Genomic DNA, 20,690 nt, shown 5'->3' on the forward strand with positions numbered 1-20,690 from the left:
TTTCCCTAAATGATTTTTAGTGAAAAGAAACGGCAGAAAGTAAAATGAATGCAGTAACACAGCCTTTCTGAGTTTTAAGAATATTTATGCAATGGAGAGTCTGGCTCTTTGGATTCCAAACTCAGGCATTCGGCCGCACGCGGTGGCTCACGCCTGTAATCCCAGCACTTTGGGAGGCTGAGGCAGGAGGATCACCTGAGGTCAGGAGTTCAAGATGGGCCTGGCCAACATGGTGAAACCCTGTCTCTACTAAAAATACAAAAACTAGCCGGGCTTGGGTGGCTCCCCAGCTACTCGGGAGGCTGAGGCACAAGAATCACCTGAACCCAGAAGGTGGAGGTTGCAGTGAGGCAAGATCATGCCACTGCACTCCAGCCTGGGTGACAGAGCAAGACTCCACCTCAAAAAAAAAAAAAAAAACTTCAGGCATTCGTCTACTTATATGGTTTGGTTCCACCACATTTAATAACTCAGTATGCTCAAGACATAATAAAAACAATTTTAAAATATTTCTTGGGGACTAAGAAAACAATAGGGTAAACAGAAGTCATATTTTAGAATATTAAAAGACAGCTCTAGTTTTATAAAACATCTAGAAAGCAGAGTTCCGTTAAAAATGCTGAAATCAAGAAGGTTTAAGTATTTGGTTATTAGTAGTAAGGATTTTTTTCAAAAAAAACCTTATCTACCTTTAAGACTACAGTCATCAAGTTAACATTTTTCTTCCCCAAGAGCAATCCTTCCTGACATTTTTTTACTTTTTAACCTGTAAAATAGAATATTCTCATAAAACTACTCCTTAACAAGGAGCCATTTGTACAAATAAAACCTTACACAGAAGTAAAACAAAAAGAATTTCTTTAGTTGACAGGGATAGAGTGCATGAGTGTTAAGAACACTGAGAAACATAGTCTGAAAACAACAGAAGGAGAAGCCAGAGGGAAGAACACATGACTGGTTACCTGCTGGCCCTGCAGCCTCTGCTGAAGCTGCATTCTAAGTTGCTTGGGGGTGTTTGTCCGGGGTCTCATGATGTTGGCTCGCGGATGCATTCCTTGGAGAGGAAAATTGCCTTGCTGGTTCATCTGATTCATCATAGAGTTAAAAGATGATGATTGTCCCTGAAGATGAAAGCCTCCTTGCATTGGAGGCCCCTGTGCTGGGTATGTCTGTCCATATAATCCTGCCTTCTGATCCATCATTACTGCTGCTTCTTGGCCTTGGAAAGCATCCTGTTTGGGCTCTAATGCCTGTCCCTTAAACACAACACATAGAAGAACAGTGAAGAACATCTATGAAAGAAACAGAAGTCAAATGCTCTAAAAGTGCAAAAAAAATCCAGTCATTCAACAAGTATTTAAGTAAATGCTTGTTGTAAGGATACATTCAAAATAACATCCCACAGGTGACAGAAAAAGAAGTAAAAGTCGATATTCTGAAGAAGAGAACAACCTGCTGTGCTAAGACAAGAGCCTGCCAGGTTCTGTGCATTTACCTTTATTTTCTCATCCACAGGCACAGAATGCCAAGCATGCAGCCAACACCCTTGACGTGTCTCCCTTGAAAGCATACTTCACCCCACTGTACTTCACAGCACTTCTCATTTTCTCCCATCTCTCTGGCCTTTCCTTGAATGAATGCTAACTGTTCATCAGGGTTCAGTCCTAGGCTCTCTTATTTTCTCTTGATGTATTTTCTACTAGGTGCTCTCATCCACTGGTGATAATGAGCACATTTTTGTCTCCAGCCAAAACATCTCTGAACTTTTGATTTTGTTTACGGAAACGCCTACTTAACATCTTCACCCTGATGTCTCAGGTATCTCAGACTTAACAAGCAGAAAACAGACATCATGATTCCCAACAGCCCTTCCCCCCAAGCAGACTTGTTCTCCTCCAACCTACCCTACTATATCACAGTACAGTTGGCCCTCCATATCCATGGTTCCACACTCATGGATTCAACTAACAGGGGACTGAAAACATTCCAGGGGAAGGAAACCATGGCTGTACCTGAATACACACAGTCATCATTCTTCTTGTCATAATTCCCTAAACAATACAGTGTAACAACTATATAATATACATAACATTTACATTGTATTAGGTATTATAAGTAATGTAGAACTGATTTAAGCTATGTGGGAGGATGTGCATAGGCTATATGCAAATACTAGACTGTTTTATATAAGGGACTTGAGCATCCATGGATTTTGGTATCCACAGGGGTCCTGGAACCAATCTCCCACAGATATCAAGTGGTGACGGTACACAGCATCACCATTCATTGCCCAGGAACCAAAACCCAACAATTTGATTCTTCACATTCTCCCATTCTCCCTTTCCAAGAGTACACACGTGTGACCACCAAGTCCTGTCAATTTTTCCTCCAGGGCATATCATGTATCCCTCCCTTCTTTCCATTTCACCCTTATAACCCTTCCCAGGACACCTCTTGGACTGTTACCATAGTAACTGGCAACTATGTTTCTACTTTGTCCCATCAACCTGGGTTCATGTGATCCTCCCACCTCAGCCTCCCCAGTAGCTGGGACTACAGGCACACATCATCATGCCTGGCTGAAGATATCTTAATAAAGCAAACTATACTTTAAGTTAAACCTGGCAGACTGATCATGCATGCTTACCTGCATTCACTTGCTAACCCTACTAAAATGACAATAAAGGGAACTAAGAGGTATCCAGTTTATTAAAAAAAAAAAAAATACTTAAAAGGTAGTATTTATCCACAAAACACTAATAAGGAAGGCAACAAAGGTCAAGTATTTCCATATTTATAATAGAAGATACAAAGTGAATAGAGAAGTAGGAACCAGCTCAACAGAACAGAAAAACTTAGACTTATGTGCCTACAGTGGAAAAATATATATGAAAAGCGAGCAAATGTATCCCACAGATCTATTGAGACTCCAGTGAGGGTGGTAGGGGATCAGAGCATGGTGCTGAAATGAGGAGGTTGGTTAGGAGTCTGAGTATAGAGCAGGAGGTCAACTACCTCCCTGCCTGCTCCCTGACTCCTGAGAGGCCCGTACCTTCTACCTACCCCACAAAGGTAATGGGGTTCAGGGGCACCAAGCAGAGCAGAGGAAAGGAGTGAGGCAGAGGCCGAAAACAGGAAATTTTATATTTAGCATATTTATAATTTAAATAAAATTTTATATTTTATAATTCAATATCCCACACTTGCCTCCCTAGCCCAGCTCCCAAAATGGAATCAGGTAATAAAAGATTACTGGGGGCAGGAGTGGTAGTGGTGGTTGAAAACAACTCTACATGTTGAAATCTGGGGAGTCCTGGCCAGGCGCAGTGGCTCACACCTGTAATCTCAGCACTTTGGGAGGCCAAGGCGGGTGGATCACAAGGTCAGGAGTTCGAGACCAGCCTAGCCAATATAGTGAAACCCCGTCTTTACTAAAAATACAAAAAAAAGCCAGGCATGGTGGCGTGCGCCTGTAGTCCCAGCTACTCAGGAGGCTGAGGCAGGAGAATCGCTTGAACCCAGGAGGTGAAGGCTGCAGTGAGCCAAGATTGCGCCTCTGCACTGCAGCCTGGGCGATAGGGAGAGACTCCATCTCAAAAATAAATAAATAAAAATGTGGGGAGTCCTGAAATAAAAGGGCTAGGGCTAGTTCCCCATCTAATTACCCTCAGTAAAGGCAACTGATGCTGCTCACACTTGCAAAGTGTCAAATCAGCTTCTTAATGTCTCACTCTTAACATATAAGAACAGTCAGGGAACACCAGATACTCGATAAAAACGTCCAGCACTTTCCAAGCTTGAATGTGACTCAAGCAAACCAAAGACAAGAAAAATGGAGAGGACTTCAAAATATAGAATGAATTTAATGCCCAACATGTCAACAAGAAATCCCAGAAAAGTAGGTCAGAAAAAAAAACACAGGAGAGATAAGGTTAATAAAGAAATTATAAAAGAAAACACCCCTAAACCAAAAGGAATATCAGTGCATCTAGTACACAGCAGAATGAATGAAAAAAGACCCATACCAAGATACAGCATCATAAAATTTCAGAGGGAAAAAGTTCCTAAATCATTCCAAAGAGAATAAATGGGTCACATGCAAATGAATCAAAATCAGAAAGAAATACAACTCAGTGGCCACACTAGATGCCAGAAAACTATCGGAGAAATCTTTCAAAAGTATAAGAGAAAATTATTTTAAACCTAGAATGTAATACCTAGCCAGACATGTAGGAGGGTGCAATAAAGATATTTTCAGACACACAAGAACCCAAAACATTTTATTTCATGCAGTAGGGATGAAGAAGTTAATAGAAGTTGTGTTGCAGCAAAACAAAGGAGTAAATTAAGACAGAAAGCGATTTGAGATTCAGGATACTAGGAGTCCAACACAGGGTAATAGTGACAATTATTAATTTCTAGACTTGCCTCACAAGGACACAATAAAACAGAGAGAACTATAGGAGGGAAGGAAGGAATTGATGGGTTATTTAGTGTGCCTGAACAAGTGAAGAAATAAAAAAGAACTTTTATACTTCTGTTGGAGTATAAAATACGGCTCCTCAGTGCCATGGTTCTATGTCACTGGTATCCGTGAAGGTGTACACAAGGACTGCTCAGCGTTTCCCATCTGCACTGTGACAGCATTTTCCACATGGCAGTGTACTTCCTTCCATATGTACACATCTATTTCCCCAACAACTGACAGCCCCAATGATCTTTCCTGCTTACTGTTGAATGCGCAAACCTATACAGTGGCCCCTCCACAGCCTTTAAATAAAAACAGTCATGGCTGGGCACGGTGGCTCACGCCTGTAATCTCAGCACTTTGGGAGGCCAAGGTGGATGGATCACTTGAGGTCAAAAGTTTGAGACCAGCCTGGCCAACATGGCAAAACCCCGTCTCTACTAAAAATATAAAAGAAATTACCCGGGCGTGGTGCGGGTGCCTGTAATCGCAGCTACTCGCGAGGCTGAGGCAGGAGAATCACTTGAACCCTGGAGTTGGAGGTTGCAGTGAGCTCAAATTGTGACACTGCACTCCAGCCTGGGTGACAGGGCGAGACTCCGACTCAAAAAAGAAAAAACAGTCACTACAGAATGTGTCTTTCAGAAATACAGATTTGTGAGTGGCATGTTTTCATAAGGCTGGGTATGTGAACAGGAACAGGACACCATGATGTTAGGATGTTCAGATCGGCCACTGTAAACAAGTTTTGTTTAAACAAACAAACAAACAAAAAGCTTGCCTCATGAGAATACACACGGCCTGGCTAAGTAGTAGAGAAAGATAGTTATAAAAATGAGAACTTTTAACATGAATAAAAGGTCACATTTTTAAGAACAGTACAGTAGCTTCACTAAATCATTTCTACAATTGCCAAAAATAGTGGGTTGTTGAAAGTAATATCGCAATCATAAGTATATTTTCTATTTTAACATATGAATTGAGACCAAAAAAGGATATTTTCCAAATTTAATGCTGGTATCCATGAATGTAGTGATATAACACAAGTACTAGGAAAGACACACACAAGCATTCTTGTATGTGGCTTCATGAATGTGTACACATGCACACATGCACACACACACACAAATATACACTCTCCTACTTCCATGTTAATGCAACCTACCTGATTGACAAGTTCAGGGATGCCCAAAGCTCTGTCAATTTCTTCCAGGCCTGTGGCATCTGTGTTGCTGAGAAGAGTGTGCAGCTGGTCCAATAATGCTCTTTCGTCACTCTGGCCTTCCAGGTTGGAAGGTGGCCCGACAAGATCGTCCAGGGAATTCCTAAGAAGTGGCCTAGAAAAAGACTTGCAGTCAATTTCAATGGTGCTTTTTTTTTTCTAAGAGTAATAGATCACAGCAAGCATGCATAGTATCTTTAATGAACAGTAACTCAAATGCTACAAACACAAGTAATAAACCAAGTGGTAAAAAAGAGTGAATGGCATCAATTTAAGTTAAAGGCCCACAATTTAGAAATTTCACCAGGCCACTTTAGACCACCATATATAGCTTAAACCCCCAATCCCACCACCAAAATGTAATTGCCAAACCCTAGGCATTTGGGGTATAGCAGAAATGGGGGCCAGGGGAGGGTAGGGAAGGATGGGAGAAGATACTCCTCACGAAAACAATGAAGGAGGTAATAATTATAATACTTGAAAATTAGGGAAATCAAAAGAGTAAAAGGAAAGATAGAAATGTTGAGCTATGGCTGGGCACGGTGGCTCACGCCTGTAATCCCAGCACTTTGGGAGGCCGAGGCAGGCGGATCACGAGGTCAGGAGATCGAGACCATCCTGTGAGTGGTGAAACCCTGTCTCTACTAAAAATACAAAAAATTAGCCAGGTGTGGTGGTGGGCGCCTGTAGTCCCAGCTACTCGGGAGGCTGAGGTGGGAATGGCATGAATCCGGGAGGCAGAGCTTGCAGTAAGCTGAGATCGCACCACTGCACTCCAGCCTGGGCGACAGAGCGAGACTCCGTCTCAAAAAAAAAAAAAAAAAAAAAAGAAATGTTGAGCTATCACTGATGGGAGTCTGGAGAAATACCAAAATCACTTTGTCACACCTGACCCACAGAGCTCATATTGGCAAGTGTAACACAAACCCCATACACCCACAGCAAGTTGCCTCAGTTCTCCAACAAATACAAGGGCATGAAGTTAAACATTTATCCTGCCTCAGAAAAGTTCTGTTAACTTGAAACTATTTACTCTCTACTGAGTAGAGAAGCATTCAAATAAATTCATATACAGTAGAGAAGCATTCAAATAAACTCATAGAGTACAGAAGCATTCAAATAAATTCATAGTTACATCACTGTCTGCTCAACAGATCAGTTCATTTTTATTTTCCTTGCTTAACTTACTGTAGAATTTCTGTTAGAGCTGACATTGACAGCGGCCTCTTCTATGCAAGTAAGTTACTAAGCTAAATAAAAATGAAATACAATCTACAATTTTTTTTTTTTTTTTTGGAGATGGAGTCTCACTCTGTTGCCCAGGCTGGAGTGCAGTGGCGTAATCTCAGCTCACTGCAAGCTCCACCTCCCGGGTTCACGCCATTCTCCTGCCTCAGCCTCCTGAGTAGCTGGGACTACAGGCACCCACCACCACGCCTGGCTAATTTTTTTTTTTTTTTTTTTTTTGTATTTTTAGTAGAGACGGGGGTTTCACCTTGTTAGCTAGGATAGTCTTGATCTCCTGACCTCATGATCCACCCACCTCGGCCACCCAAAGTGCTGGGATTACAGGCGTGAGCCCCCGCACCAGGCCTACAATCTTTATTTTATGAAAAATTTTAAAGATGCTATATAGTTATTTCACTATCATCACTGAAATGTTTAAAATAATTTTAGAAAACAATTAGCCAATCCTTAAAAGAATTTTCTCAATAGGCAGCAGGTGGTTGGGGGGAAAAAAAAGTTTTTTAAAAAAAGTTTAATTTTCTGGAAACCTGAGGCTAACCCTCTGAAGAACATTTATAAAACCACTAGAAACATGTACTTATCTTTTTTCCCCCCCTCATGGGACTAGAGAGACAATCATCTCACAGAGAGGCTCTCAGAGGTTTGGCCACTGAATGGCCCTAATGGCTGGACAACATGGTTGTATCTCCTCCCTCTCCTGTGAATGCCACATGCACTGCTTACTGCCTCAGCCTCATTTTTACACAGAGTTACATGAGAAATGCCCAGCTGGCAACCAAGTACCTCAGTTACAAGGAATTCTCATTCTCTTTCACGTTTGCTTCTGTGCTCCAACTCTTTTCTAAACTACTCAATGCTGAGATTTTCTACAGAGTCACAAAATAACGCCCCACCTATTTTGAGTGCCATGAGGAACTTGTTCCATGGACAACATGCCATTGGGCCAGGAACCCAATTGGTTAGATGATGCTGCTTGGCCATAGGGATTAGCCCCCATTCCCATGGGGATTTCACCAGGCCCTGGGGGAGCAAAAAGAAAGCACAAATTCTCAAATAAGAGCAAAAATTATCCTGAAGCATCTAACTTTCTTTTTTCATGAAGTGAGGAGGGGGGACACTTACTCATTTGAAGCATCTGCTGCTGCTGTTGCTGCGGCTGCAATATTGGTCTCGCAGCTGGTATGCTATTAGACCGAAGAGGCAACGTGGGCATAGAGCCACCCAGTGCAGGTCTGGGTAAAGAAGTATTATAATCTCCTCCTGGTCTTCCCATGGAGTTTGAATTCATAGGTTCCATTCTGCCAGCCTTTGAGTTGGGTAAGCTCCATTCTCCTGAGGAAGGAGTCTGAGTCACAGTCACATTTCTGTTTGGTCCACCTAAAACAGGTAGCCATATTTAGGTCTTTTCCATATTATAATGAAATCCTTCTTATACCATATAAGTACAGCCATTATACACAACATCAGCCTTGACAAAACAGCACTTTGTCATGGTAAGAAAAGGGCTGGCCAACTGTGGAGACATAGGCCACTATTCTCATGTATTCAACAGGTTGGAAAATGTCATAGACCAAAAGACTCTTTAAGAGTTTACATAAGCAAGACATAGAATAAATGAAGGATATTCATGGAAGAAACATACTAACGTTATTCAAAAAGTTATTATTTACTCCCAATTATTCAGATGGCTTTAAGTATTTTAAATACGCTTTTCCCAAAATAATCATACATACTAATTAGAAATAACATACCCATACTTGAGCCATAATTTTCCTGACTATCCATCATTCTTGGATTCCCACCCAACATGGGTTGCTTTGGTAACATGGGGAAAGCACTGATATTTTTTACTGGAGGACTTGAGCCAACAGAAACAGGGCTATCCAGGGACACTGCTCGGTTATATGGAGGACGAATAGACTGCACAGACTGTGGACTTTTCAAACCTGTTGAAAACACAATACAAAAATATTTCTTGGTGATTTAATACATAAATAATGAAGTACAAAACACAAATATCACCACTCCTCACCCAAGAATGTCTTTCTTACAAAAACAAACATTGTCTTCCTTTACAAAATAAGTACTAGCCCTCACCCACCACCACCACCCCAACCCCCTGCCGGCCAGAAAAAGGTCTCATATTCCAAATAAAGTAGAAACAACAATCTCCATGTCGGCTGAAGTACTGAGAACTCTTCTGTAGCCTGATATGGTCACTGATACGCTGCTTCACTTAATATTGAAAAATTCACAAATGTTCCAAGCTCCTGAAGGTTCTTGCATATTTGTACTTAAGTATACTGTTTATAATTTTAATGATCAACTTAACCAGATAAGTTGCCTTCTGATCGAAAAGAAATAAAATGTAAAATCCCCTTCTAACCTTGTTTTTTTCCTTTTTTCCCCCCACTCTAATTGATCTATCCATTCTAGTTTAAGAAATAATGCTACTGAAAATGAATAATGACCATTCTGAATAATTGTGAATGCTGCCTTTTCAATTGATACACACAATATATCTTTGTTTTTTTATTTGTTTCTTTGAGACGGAGTCTCACTCTGTCACCCAGGCTGGAGTGCAGTGATGCAATCTTGGCTCACTGCAACCTTTGCCTCCCAAGCGATTCTCATGCCTTAGCCTCCCGAGTAGCTGGGACCACAGGTGTGAGCCACCATGCCCAGCCTACCTTTGTTAAACTGATGAAGTAAACACACAGCAACAGGAGAGGGGCTAGATAAGAACCAGCAAACACCAAAGAAGAAAACTATCTTAATTAAATGACAAGATTCTGTTAAAATACCAATGGACAGGTTTTAATCTGGAGTTTGAGTTGCTTTTTAATCCAATTCTCTGTGGCTAAGAAAAATATATGCCCTAGTACTTACAGTACTCACCTGGAATAATCAAAGATGAACATTCTTCTATAAGTGCCATGATTACTGGCATATTAGTTAGAAGTGGGAAATTTATTTAAAAGTAATTTTTAAAAAACAGGAAAATGTTCAAAAAGCTTTCTAAAGCACATACAATATAAATTAGTATAGAAAACAGAGGCAGAATATATGTTCTGAAGTTATAAATGGTATTTATATCCTGGTCTTAGTGTAAGAGTGTTTACAGGTATGCAGAAAAGTTTCAAAGGCAGCAAAAACAAAACCTAGTTCATTCTTACCCAGAGAATTAGTTCCTTGAAACACCTGTTGCTTAGTCCCCAGATGACTACCATTTGAGGATACGGAATTATTGTAAAAGTCAGAACTAGTCAGATCACCAAGAATAGCATCTAGATTATCCAAGTCTCCAGATCCCTGAAAATAAAGTTTTAAAAATTAACCTGTATACATTACTAGACACACAGGTATAAACATACCCATCAGAAAAAATGATACATAAAATAGAAGCAAGTAAAATACAAAAACTACCTACAATGATAATGCCCACCTTAAAGGCCAGTTTATTATGACCCCCATCTCTAATCTTCCTCCTCTGAGATTAAATCACTACATTTGGTCCTTTCAAAGGGGCATTTTTTAAATTTACACAAGACATTTAATTCTCAAACTGTAGAATATTTTGCAGGTAACAGTCACTAGCAGTGCACTGATAATTAGCTAACAGATATCTGCATCTACACATACCTTCTGAAAATAAGGGTGATTAATAATAAAAGCAGCAAGCTGGGATGTTCATAGGCATGCTCTAAAAAGGGCTTCAGTCAATAAATTTGGTGAACAGTAGGTTAAGCCCACATCCTAACTTTAAGCCTTTCATTTGCTCAAGTGCATATTAATATATCCTATAAGTTTGGGAAATGCTTATACAGAATGTCATCTTGTGCATGAAACTTGATTTTACCTTAAAATAAAAATTAGTTTTTTTTTTCCTGATTACTTCTACCATTCTCTTAATGACCCAATCTGCCCATTCCAGCAATAAACACCTCCATGAAAAAATTTCTATTGGCTACTAAAGAGTTATAGTCACATCTTCAAACATACACATCTGTTATTTCTAAATTACATCATAATTTTACTGACACCCAAAATAATTATAAAGAAATGACAGTTAAAGATTTAACTTCCTTTAAATAAACCTAAAATGGAAGAATTTTTATATCACATATCTAACACAGAAAAATGATGAAATATGAGCTGAAATATACAGAAAACAAATTACCTCTTCACTTGTCTCTGTCTTAATTTTAGGGTCTTTCTCTTGACTTGAGCTAGGAATGGTGGAGCTGGTGCACTGACTCATTTTATTATCCACTCCTTCCACTTGGGGCTGTAGTTCTTTAGAGAGTGCATCACTAGGATCATCCCTGTCCAGCAGGTATCTAAGAAGTGCATTATTCTCCTTCTTCTTAGGACTTAGCTGCTCTTGCTTTACAACATTTCCGTCCCCACAGGAAGTTATGCTGCTGGTGTCTTTCCCAGTGGCTTCTGCAGTAATCTTGGCTACTTCAGCTGGTGAATTCCCATTCTGCAGCAACTTGTGCAAAATCCGGTGCTTCTCTTGTAACAGTGACCCATGCATATTGGATGTAGAGGATACTCCTCCAGGTGTAGAGGAGGAGACTCCAGAGGGGCTGGTGACACTAACAGAAGATTCTTTACAACTTGAATCTAGGGGGGAGTTGGTCAAGGAGGAATGACCCCGGTCATCAGAAGAACAGGTAAGTAACTGCAGTAATTTTTTATGACCTTTGCTTTCCAAAGGACCCCTTTGATTCTCTGACCCCTCAACACTGCTCTCCTTACTTTCTTTGTCACTGAGGTGATCTCTGCTATTTGACTGACACATTGAACTCTCCACTGGATTTTGGTCACAATAAAAGCCCAGAGGACTCTTGGAGTCCTGACTGCTTACTTTACTTGGTTGGGTTATATTCATATTGGGAGAGTTATCCAATTTGGGGCCTGGCGATGACAGAGTAGATAAAAGGGAAGTCCCCACACCCTCACTGATGGCTTGCAGGGCACTGAGAGAGCTGCTGGAAAAGCTGTGGTTCCCAGTATTGCCAGAAGATCCCATGGGAGAGTGCACACCTGAATTTGAAAAAAATTTAGGAAAATAATTAGACTACCAGACACTGTAACAAAATACAACTTAATTTTTCAAAGTTTCTATTATAAAATAGATTAACTTTACAAGAACTACAGTAGTATAGAAAGAATAATTACTTAAAAAGAAAAAAATAACAGGAAATGTCAACACAAATACCTGAAACAGGAGAAAACTGATGTGAGGCTATCTTTGGACTCCCACGATTACGAGGAGAAATCATGATATTCTGCTGGTTTGGGGCAAGACCAGGACTCCCATGTGGGGGGCTACTCATGTTGAGCCCATAGTTGTTGTTCTGGTAGGAAGAAGGTGATTGCATGCCTGACCCAGGGGTCAATGAAGCTATGTTACTGGAACCCCCGTACCTAGCTCCACTCATCTGCCCTGTGGTGCTAGGGTCTGCCAAGCCATAGGCCCTGCTGCTCGGCATCTGTAAGCCTTGGTTTGGCGACATACTCATGCCGCCTACCGAACTGTTGCATCCAGCCATAGGTGGTCTAATCCCTTGTCCAACAGGATTTGGGTTTGGTCTATATCCATTCTGTTCTCTGCAAAACAAACATCAAACTTTTACTAAAAAATTCTAAGCATGCATGAAAGCCTTTAATCAGATTTAAAATAAAATAAAATTTTAAAAAACCAGCCAGCTACAGTGGCTAACACCTATATTCCCAGCACTTTGGGAAGTTGAGGCAGGAGGATTACTTGAGCTCAGGAGTTTGAAACCAACCTGGGCAACACAGCAAGATCATGTCTCTACAAAAAATTTAAACATTGGCCAGGCATAGTGACACACATCTGTAGTCCTAGCTACTCAGGAGGCTGCGGTGGGAGGATCGCCTGAGCCCAGGAGTTCGAGGTTGCAGTGAGCTGTGATGGCACTACTGCACACCAGCCTAGGTGACAGATCAAGACCCTGTCTCTGTTTAAAAAAAAAAAAGAAAGGAAGAAAGAGGGAGAGGGAATAAAAAAAAAATGGGATGAATTAACTACCCAGGAACTTAACTTTTTAGGCAGCATTCCAATACCTAGTGACAGTTCCAATCTACATATCGATCAATTATTTACCTAGTAACATATTTTTCAGTAAGCCACAGAATCTATGAGTGAGACCACTGTAGTATTATGAAAGACCAACAGCTATGTTAACTGGAGTTTCAGGTGGGCTTTATTAGAGTTGCCACATTATCTAGGGCTTCACCTGGAGGTACCTGCAAATTACTCAAGATAATTAATGGGTGAATATCCTTCCCTTCATGCATTTCTTATTTGCCACTACCAACACAGACAGTAACTACCTTTATTCTTAAAGTTTACCCTCAAATTTTAAATGCAGTCCCCAAAGCAATACACATCATCAGAAATGAATGGTAAGACATGTAATCAGATTTTATATGCTCTTTTCATCCACCCATTAGCCTTCCCATCACCTAGCTTTCCTGTAAAGTATTTAATAAATAATCACTTTCACATAAAAATACAACCTTAAACATATCATAATCCAGGAATCTAAACTCATTTCATCAAACCCAATAACCTTCCTAAATTTTGTCTCATTTTGTCCCTTCCCTTTTTACTTTAATAATAAAGCATTTTGAGAACACTGCTGCATTTCGTATTAGAATACACAGTAATCTATCATTACCTCTGAAGGAAGTGGGTTGACACAAAGCCATGTCGATCATTTGTTACAGGATTTCGGAAGAGTTTGCTTTTTGTCTGTGCAGTCACTATAGTTCCATCAGCCAATGAGAATCGATAAACTGGGGTTTCTGCATGGCCATTAAGATAAGCTGTTGGGGAAAATATCCCATTACTGGTAACTACAGTCAGCAAAACAAATATGTATAGGAGGGGACAGGGAGGAAATATATTTCAAGTGCATTTCTAAAAATCCAAGGAAAGACTGGATCTGCACCAAAATCATCAACAGGGTAAAATAAGAACACTCAGGAATCATTTTCCTACCCCTCACCAACAAAACAGCAACTATAGTCATGTGTATACCAAACATAATGACAAACAAGATCAAGAATCAACCCCAAAACCAGGTATGGTGGTGTGCACCTGCAGTCTTGGCTACTCAGAAGCTGAGGCAGAAGGGTCAATTAAACCCAGGAGTTCAAGTCCAGCCTGGGCAAGATAGCAAGCCCTGTCTCTAAAGAATAAAATAGGAAGAATCAACCCCAAAATTCTTTACCTTCTTGATAGTGACGTTTCTGGGACCATGACTGCCCATCATTTAGACTAAAAAATCTCTGAATACACCTTCGGATTATATCTTCAAAGCCAGGCCTCATGGAAGATCTCAGTGAATTTGTATCTATATTGACAACCTTTCCTATTAAACAGAAAAAGGAAAAAAAGACTTATATCCAGCCCACAAGTATTTACTGGCTGCCTACACATGGGTTAGCACTGGAGAATAAAATAAAAGATATTAAATCTTTGCTCCACCTTCTCTGATCCAAATTTCTACTATATCCAGAGCTTTTCTCCTTAAGACATAGCACCACAGGATTCTCCCTATATGTTCTGCTAAAGAGTATAATAATACATTTGGTCTTTGTCAGATTTCTAGCACAGAGCCCCTATGTAAAATCCTCAGAATTTCCTGAGTAATAAAAGTATTTTCAAGTTATTCATAAAGAGCCCCTTTGGGACACACCTCAATTTATGCTAATGAGGTGACTTAGGGTGGGGTCTCTAGATCACCTCAGGATGGAGCTGGTAATCAGAAAGACCAAGTAATTAAAGGATTGGAACTTTCTGTTAGTAGTTCCATCTACTAACCTCCAGGAATGGGGCATGAGGGAGGAAGGAGAGCCTGGTGATTAAATTCTACAAAAAACTCTTGGCCTAGCGCAGTGCCTCACGCCTGTAATCCCAGCACTTTGGGAGGCCAAGGCAGGCGGATCACAAGGTCAAGATATCGAGACCATCCTGGCCAACATGGTGAAACCCCATCTCTACTAAAAATACAAAAATTAGCTGGGCGTGGGGGCGTGCGCCTGTAGTCCCAGCTACTCGGGAGGGTGAGGCAGGAGAATTGCTTGAACCTGGCAAGTGGAGGTTGCAGTGAGCCAAGATCATGCCACTGTACTCCAGCCTGGCGACAGAATGAGACTCCATCTCAAAAAAAAAACTCTTGGGCCAGGAACACTGGCTCACGTCTGTAATACCGGCAGTTTGGGAGGCCAAGGCAGGCAGATCACAAGGTCAAGAGTTCGAGACCAGCCTGGTCAACATGGTGAAACCCTGTCTCTACTAAGAATACAAAACTTAGCTGGGCATGGTGGCACGTACTGTAATCCCAGCTACTTGGGAGGCTGAGGCAGGAGAATTGCTTGGACCCGGGAGGCAGAGATTACAGTGAGCCGAGATCGTGCCACTGCACTCCAGCCTAGGCAACAGAGCAAGACTCCATCTCCAATTTAAAAAAAACAACAAAAAAAACCTCTTGAACAAGAGATTTGATGAGCTTCCAAAGGATGAACACATTAACGTGCTGGGAAGGCTATAAGCCCAGAGAGGGCATGGAACCTCCAAACCTCATCCCCACCCCCTGATACCTTGTCCTATACATTTCTCCCATTGAGATATTCCTGAGTTGTATCCTTCATAAGAAACCAGTAAACCTGAGTAAGGCATTTCCGGATTTCTTGAGCCATTCTAGCAAATCATCAAACCTAAGGAGAGGATCAGAAGCCCAATTTATAGCCAGTCAGTCAGAAGGCCAGGACTTGCAACTGGCATCTGAAGTGAAGTACAGGCAGTTTTGTGGGACTGAACTCTTAAACTTGTAAGATCTAATGCTAAACCCAGGTAGAAACTGTCCAAACTAAAATTGTAGGGCACCCAGCTTATGTCAGACAGAGCACTGGTTAGTGTAGAAAAAAATACATCTGGGGTCAGAAGTGGTGTGGCAGTGTAGAAAACCAGTGTTTTCCCAAATGCTGTACAGAATATATATCACACAAACTCCTTTTACTTTCTGAATGTACTGAACATAACATGTCCAGATAACCTTAAGTTCAGTTTCGTGTAAAGGCAAAAAATAACACCTATGAGGAAAGTTGTTTGTCCAAAGAGATTCTGTCCCTACAACTATAAGCAAGAGAAAATACCTGCTTAAAGAGCCAACAGGGACAATTCTTTGCATCTGAGAGATGATCACATTTTTGTACACTTAATACCTAAACTTGGAGGGTTAACCAAATACTCATTTCTACAATGCTGGAAGCTTCTGACAACTGTTGCTTAATATCAAATACAGTGGAGACACCAAATATACATACTCAAAAATACTACGAAATTAAAGAAGGTTCCATGACAACAGACGGTCCTTAAAAAATGTCTAGGCCTTTTCACTCTAAGCAGCACTAGGGTGGTTGGCAAAAGCAAGTGCCTTAGAAAAAGTGGCAGAACGGGAGCAGAGAAGAAAGTGGTTAATCCATTTCCTAAAAAAGACTGATATGATGTGAAAGCACCAGCTATGTTTAACTGGTAACAAACTAGTCAAAAGGGCTCAAGGAACCAAAACTGCATCTGATGGCCTCAAGAACTGTGTTTTTGAAATGAACCTTGCTGATCTGCATAATGATGAAACTGCCCTTAGAAAATTCAGACTAATTACTGAGGATATCCAGGTCAAAAGCTATGTGACCAGCTTCCATGGCTCGTCTTGGATCAGCTTTCAGGCCTTTTCTATGTCTTTGAATGCAGACAGAATGATCCAAGCCATAATAACTGGTCACATAGTTTTTGACCTGGACATCCTCAGTAATCTTTTCTATGACAAAATATGCTCCATGGTTAAACATGGCAGACTTCATATGAAGCTCCTGCTGATGTCAAGATTGCCAAGTTATCTGTTTTGTGTAGGTTTTACTATGAAATGCAATAATCAGATTTGGGCAATCTCTTATGCCCAGCACCAACAGATATGCCAAATCCCAGTGATAATGGAAGTCGTGACCCAAAAGGTACAGACAAATAACTTGAAAGAAGTGGGCAATAAACTGACTCCAGACAAATTAGGAAAGACATAGAAAAGGCTTGCCCAGGCCAGGTGCGGTGGCTCACGCCTATAATCCCAACACTTTGGGAGGCCGAGGTGGGTGGATCATGAGGTCAGGAGTTCGAGACCATCCTGGCTAACATGGTGAAACCCCATCTCTACTAAAAATACAAAAAATTAGCCAAGTGTGGTGGCATGTACCTGTAGTCCCAGCTACTCGGGAGGCTAAGGCAGGAGAATGGTTTGAACCTGGGAGGCAGAGGTTGCAGTGAGCCCAGATCTCGCCACTGCACTCCAGCCTGGGCAACAGAGCAAGACTCTGTCTCAAAAAAAAAAAAAATTCTTGCCCATGTATTTATCCTTTCTATGACATATTCATTAGAAAATATACTGAAGAAAACCAAGTTTGGTTTGGGAAAACTCATGGGGCTTCATAGTGAAAAGTAATTCTGCAAAAGCTACTGGAGATTTAAAAGGCAGTAATATTGAATAAGCTGACGGAGATAAACCACCAGTCCAATAATCTGTTTAAAATTCAGAATTTTAATGGTGACCAAAAATCTTATTAGTAGCAGGTGGAGACTAGGGAAAAGGGATAAATGCATTCTGGGAAAGAGTAAATACCTGTGCACTCGTGCCCAAAATAGAGATGATTTGTCCTCAACCACCTCCCCTGAGTTTAGCCCTGGGCCACATGACAAATACAAAACAGATGTTCATAAAAATTTATTAAATGAAACACATCAGGGACAGAAGATAAAATATCTCCAGAGGTCAAAACAAGTATTGTGTTGAGTGCAATAAGCCTCCTATAAAATAAGAGATAGCCACTGGAAGGCATTAACTGTAACTATGGTAAGTAGGATCTCAGTTTTAAATGATGTTAATCACACAAAGCATTTGATCTTTCTTGCTTGGCAATTTTTTTCTCCATCATATCCTGTTTTCTTTCATGCTTGGTAATTTCCAACTTTTGTAATAAACATGTATCACTTTTATATACTGATGAGATAATTTTCAAAGATGCTACTTGCTAAACTGCTTAAAGATATTTTATTTAGTATTTTCATTAACAAATGTAAAACATGGCTATTCAAGTAGAAAATTAACACTGCGAAACCATAGGAAGTGCAGAGAAAGACCCACTCTAAAAGGATAAAATAATATATAACAATTGCTGTCACTATGTTTATCTGAGGGGAGTTAATACAGAGAAAACGTTCAAATATAAAGTAATATACAGCCGGGCATGGTGGCTCATGCCTGTAATCCCAGCACTTTGGGTGGCCGAGGCAGGCGGATTACCTGAGGTCAGGAGTTTGAGACCGGCCTGACCAACATGGTGAAACCCTGTCTCTACTAAAAATACAAAAAATTAGCCAGGCGTGGTGATGGGCGCCTGTAATTTCAGCTACTCGGGAGGCTGAGGCAGGAGAATCGCTTGAACCCAGGAGGCAGAGGTTGCAGTGAGCCGAGATCATGCCATTGCATTCCAGCCTGGGCACGACAGAGCAAGACTCTGTCTCAAAAAAAAAAAAAAGTAATATCCATCAGCGTAAACAAGATTGTGCTTTGAATTGTCAAAATAATCCTTTGCTACTTCTTTTTAATTGTGAAAATTAATCTCAAAAATCCTGAAGATAGGTTACTGATGGCATAAAATGGTTGAATGACTGCAAAGATAGTAATATTTCTTTTAAAATATTCTGCTTTATGTATATTATATATACATATTACAAACACACACACATCCATATGTAATAGCGATAGCTATATTTTATGTATACCTACTCCATTTTTATATCACTTGTTAAAGGTCCACATTGTAAAATTAGTGTTACACAAAGCAAAGAACACAGGCTAAGTCAGGCAGACTCAACTATAAACTTTCTTATTAGCCATGATCTTGGACAATAACCCAATCTCTGTCACCAAGCTTCTGTTTCTTTATCCCAAATGGGGCATATATGACAAACCCTTGGCATCCCCATTTACACTTAGGTGACCATAAGAGTAACCCTGAAGGTAAATAAAAATAATATTGCCACAATGTTTAATTTCATTAATGCATCTTATCAACCGCAATGTCTTTAATTTTTTATTTCTATGATTAAAAAATGGCAGACCAAGACTGAAACTCAGGTTGATGTCAAGAATTACTTCCGGCCAGGCACAGTGGCTCACAACTGTAATCCCAGCACTTTGGGAGGCTGAGGCAGGTGAATCACTTGAGGTCAAGAGTTCAAGACCAGCCTGGACAACATGGTGAAACCCCGTCTCTACTAAAAATACAAAAATTAGCTGGGCATGGTGGCATGTGCCTGTAGTCCAAACTGTTTGGGAGGCTGTGGCAGGAAAATCACTTGAACCCAAGAAGTGGAGGTTGCAGTGAGCCAAGATCGCACCATTGCACCCCAGCCTGGGCAACAGAGCAAGACTCCGTCTCAAAAAAAAAAAAGGAATTACTCCCAATAATTCTCATTAAATTACTTGTAATTTTTTTAAACATTGCTTCTTTATGACAAATGGGCTTGAAGTTAAAGAAATACTAAATTATGACACAAAATGCCATTTGGAGAGAAAACCAGGTGCCCCTAAATTTGTTTTTTAATTTATTTGGGGGATTTAAAATGCCAAACATACCCAACTCAAATGCCAAGAATTTTAGTGAAATTCTTTTAAGGTTGCATAAGCAACATGAAAAATGATATACATAAAGCACTCATAACAGTAGGTATACATTTCTATGATAGTACAGATTAAAAATAGTAACATTTACAAAAATTTCCAAAATAAAAATGTACGTATACACACACAGAGAGAGAGAGAGAGAAAAGAGTTTTTACCTGAAAGATCATGCCTGGTAATAAAGCTCTCAGGGTTTGATGGAAATGCTCTTTCTCCTGTAGTAATGCGGCGTGCCACACAGATCATACAAGATTGCAAATCTACAATAAAAAATTCACCCTGGTAAGGATTATACTTAACTTTTGGATATATATGTTCAATAGGCAAGCAAGGACATGGAATTCAGTAAGACGGGTTACAACACAAGTTTCAAAACTCCAAGTATGGCCACTATTTGTTTCATGAACATAACATATGATAGCTCTTACCTTCCCCTTCCTCCATCATAGCTCGTGGCTGAGACAGGGCAAAGCACTGCATTGTTTCATATCTCTGGCGCATTTCAGGACTGGCGTTTATGTCTTCCAGAATATCATGTGGTGTTTTCATCAACATACGGCAATTAAATGTATGGCTTTTTTGTCTTTGGGTCTCATTTGTCCAGGAAACTCCATTAACTTTGGAAAACAAATTGAAATGACATTTTAAAAAGCTGGTAACTCATTCTATGACCATCATCAAAAATTCAAGCTGCATTTTCTCATTAGGCATGTTTTCCATAGTTATATCTATACTAACATTTCAGGCTGGCAATATACAAAACATGTGAATAATTTCAACTTTAATAGAAATCTCACTGCATATTTTGTAACTATATGCCTCTTAAAATGTATACCAAATTTTTAATTCACTGACTCCATATGTGAAAATTTTGCTATTAAATCACATGCCTTCCTACCCTCATTTGATCACTTGACTTCCTAAAAGAGACATTCAATTTTCTAACAAATGGTCAAGGAAAAAAATTTAACCT

The 20,690-nt window shown here is 40.2% G+C and overlaps 1 protein-coding gene across 8 annotated transcripts in view; it reads right to left on the reverse strand.

The window, feature by feature from the left end:
• Positions 1-20,690, reverse strand: part of NCOA3 (nuclear receptor coactivator 3) — a 148,979-nt gene that overhangs the window by 8,535 nt on the left and 119,754 nt on the right. For all 8 annotated transcript variants that reach the window (XM_030825249.1, XM_030825248.1, XM_030825247.1 and 5 more), the window contains exons 7-18: positions 20,146-20,334; positions 19,876-19,977; positions 14,210-14,350; positions 13,655-13,802; positions 12,166-12,557; positions 11,119-11,990; positions 10,115-10,250; positions 8,690-8,884; positions 8,061-8,315; positions 7,832-7,958; positions 5,634-5,805; positions 963-1,256 (exon numbers count right to left, since the gene is read on the reverse strand). In XM_030825249.1, coding sequence (XP_030681109.1) covers positions 963-1,256; positions 5,634-5,805; positions 7,832-7,958; positions 8,061-8,315; positions 8,690-8,884; positions 10,115-10,250; positions 11,119-11,990; positions 12,166-12,557; positions 13,655-13,802; positions 14,210-14,350; positions 19,876-19,977; positions 20,146-20,334 — 3,023 coding nt within the window. The remainder of the gene's footprint in view (positions 1-962; positions 1,257-5,633; positions 5,806-7,831; positions 7,959-8,060; positions 8,316-8,689; positions 8,885-10,114; positions 10,251-11,118; positions 11,991-12,165; positions 12,558-13,654; positions 13,803-14,209; positions 14,351-19,875; positions 19,978-20,145; positions 20,335-20,690) is intronic.

This window comes from Nomascus leucogenys, chromosome 13, assembly GCF_006542625.1.
Source record: "Nomascus leucogenys isolate Asia chromosome 13, Asia_NLE_v1, whole genome shotgun sequence".
NCBI classification, from domain to species: Eukaryota; Metazoa; Chordata; class Mammalia; order Primates; family Hylobatidae; genus Nomascus; species Nomascus leucogenys.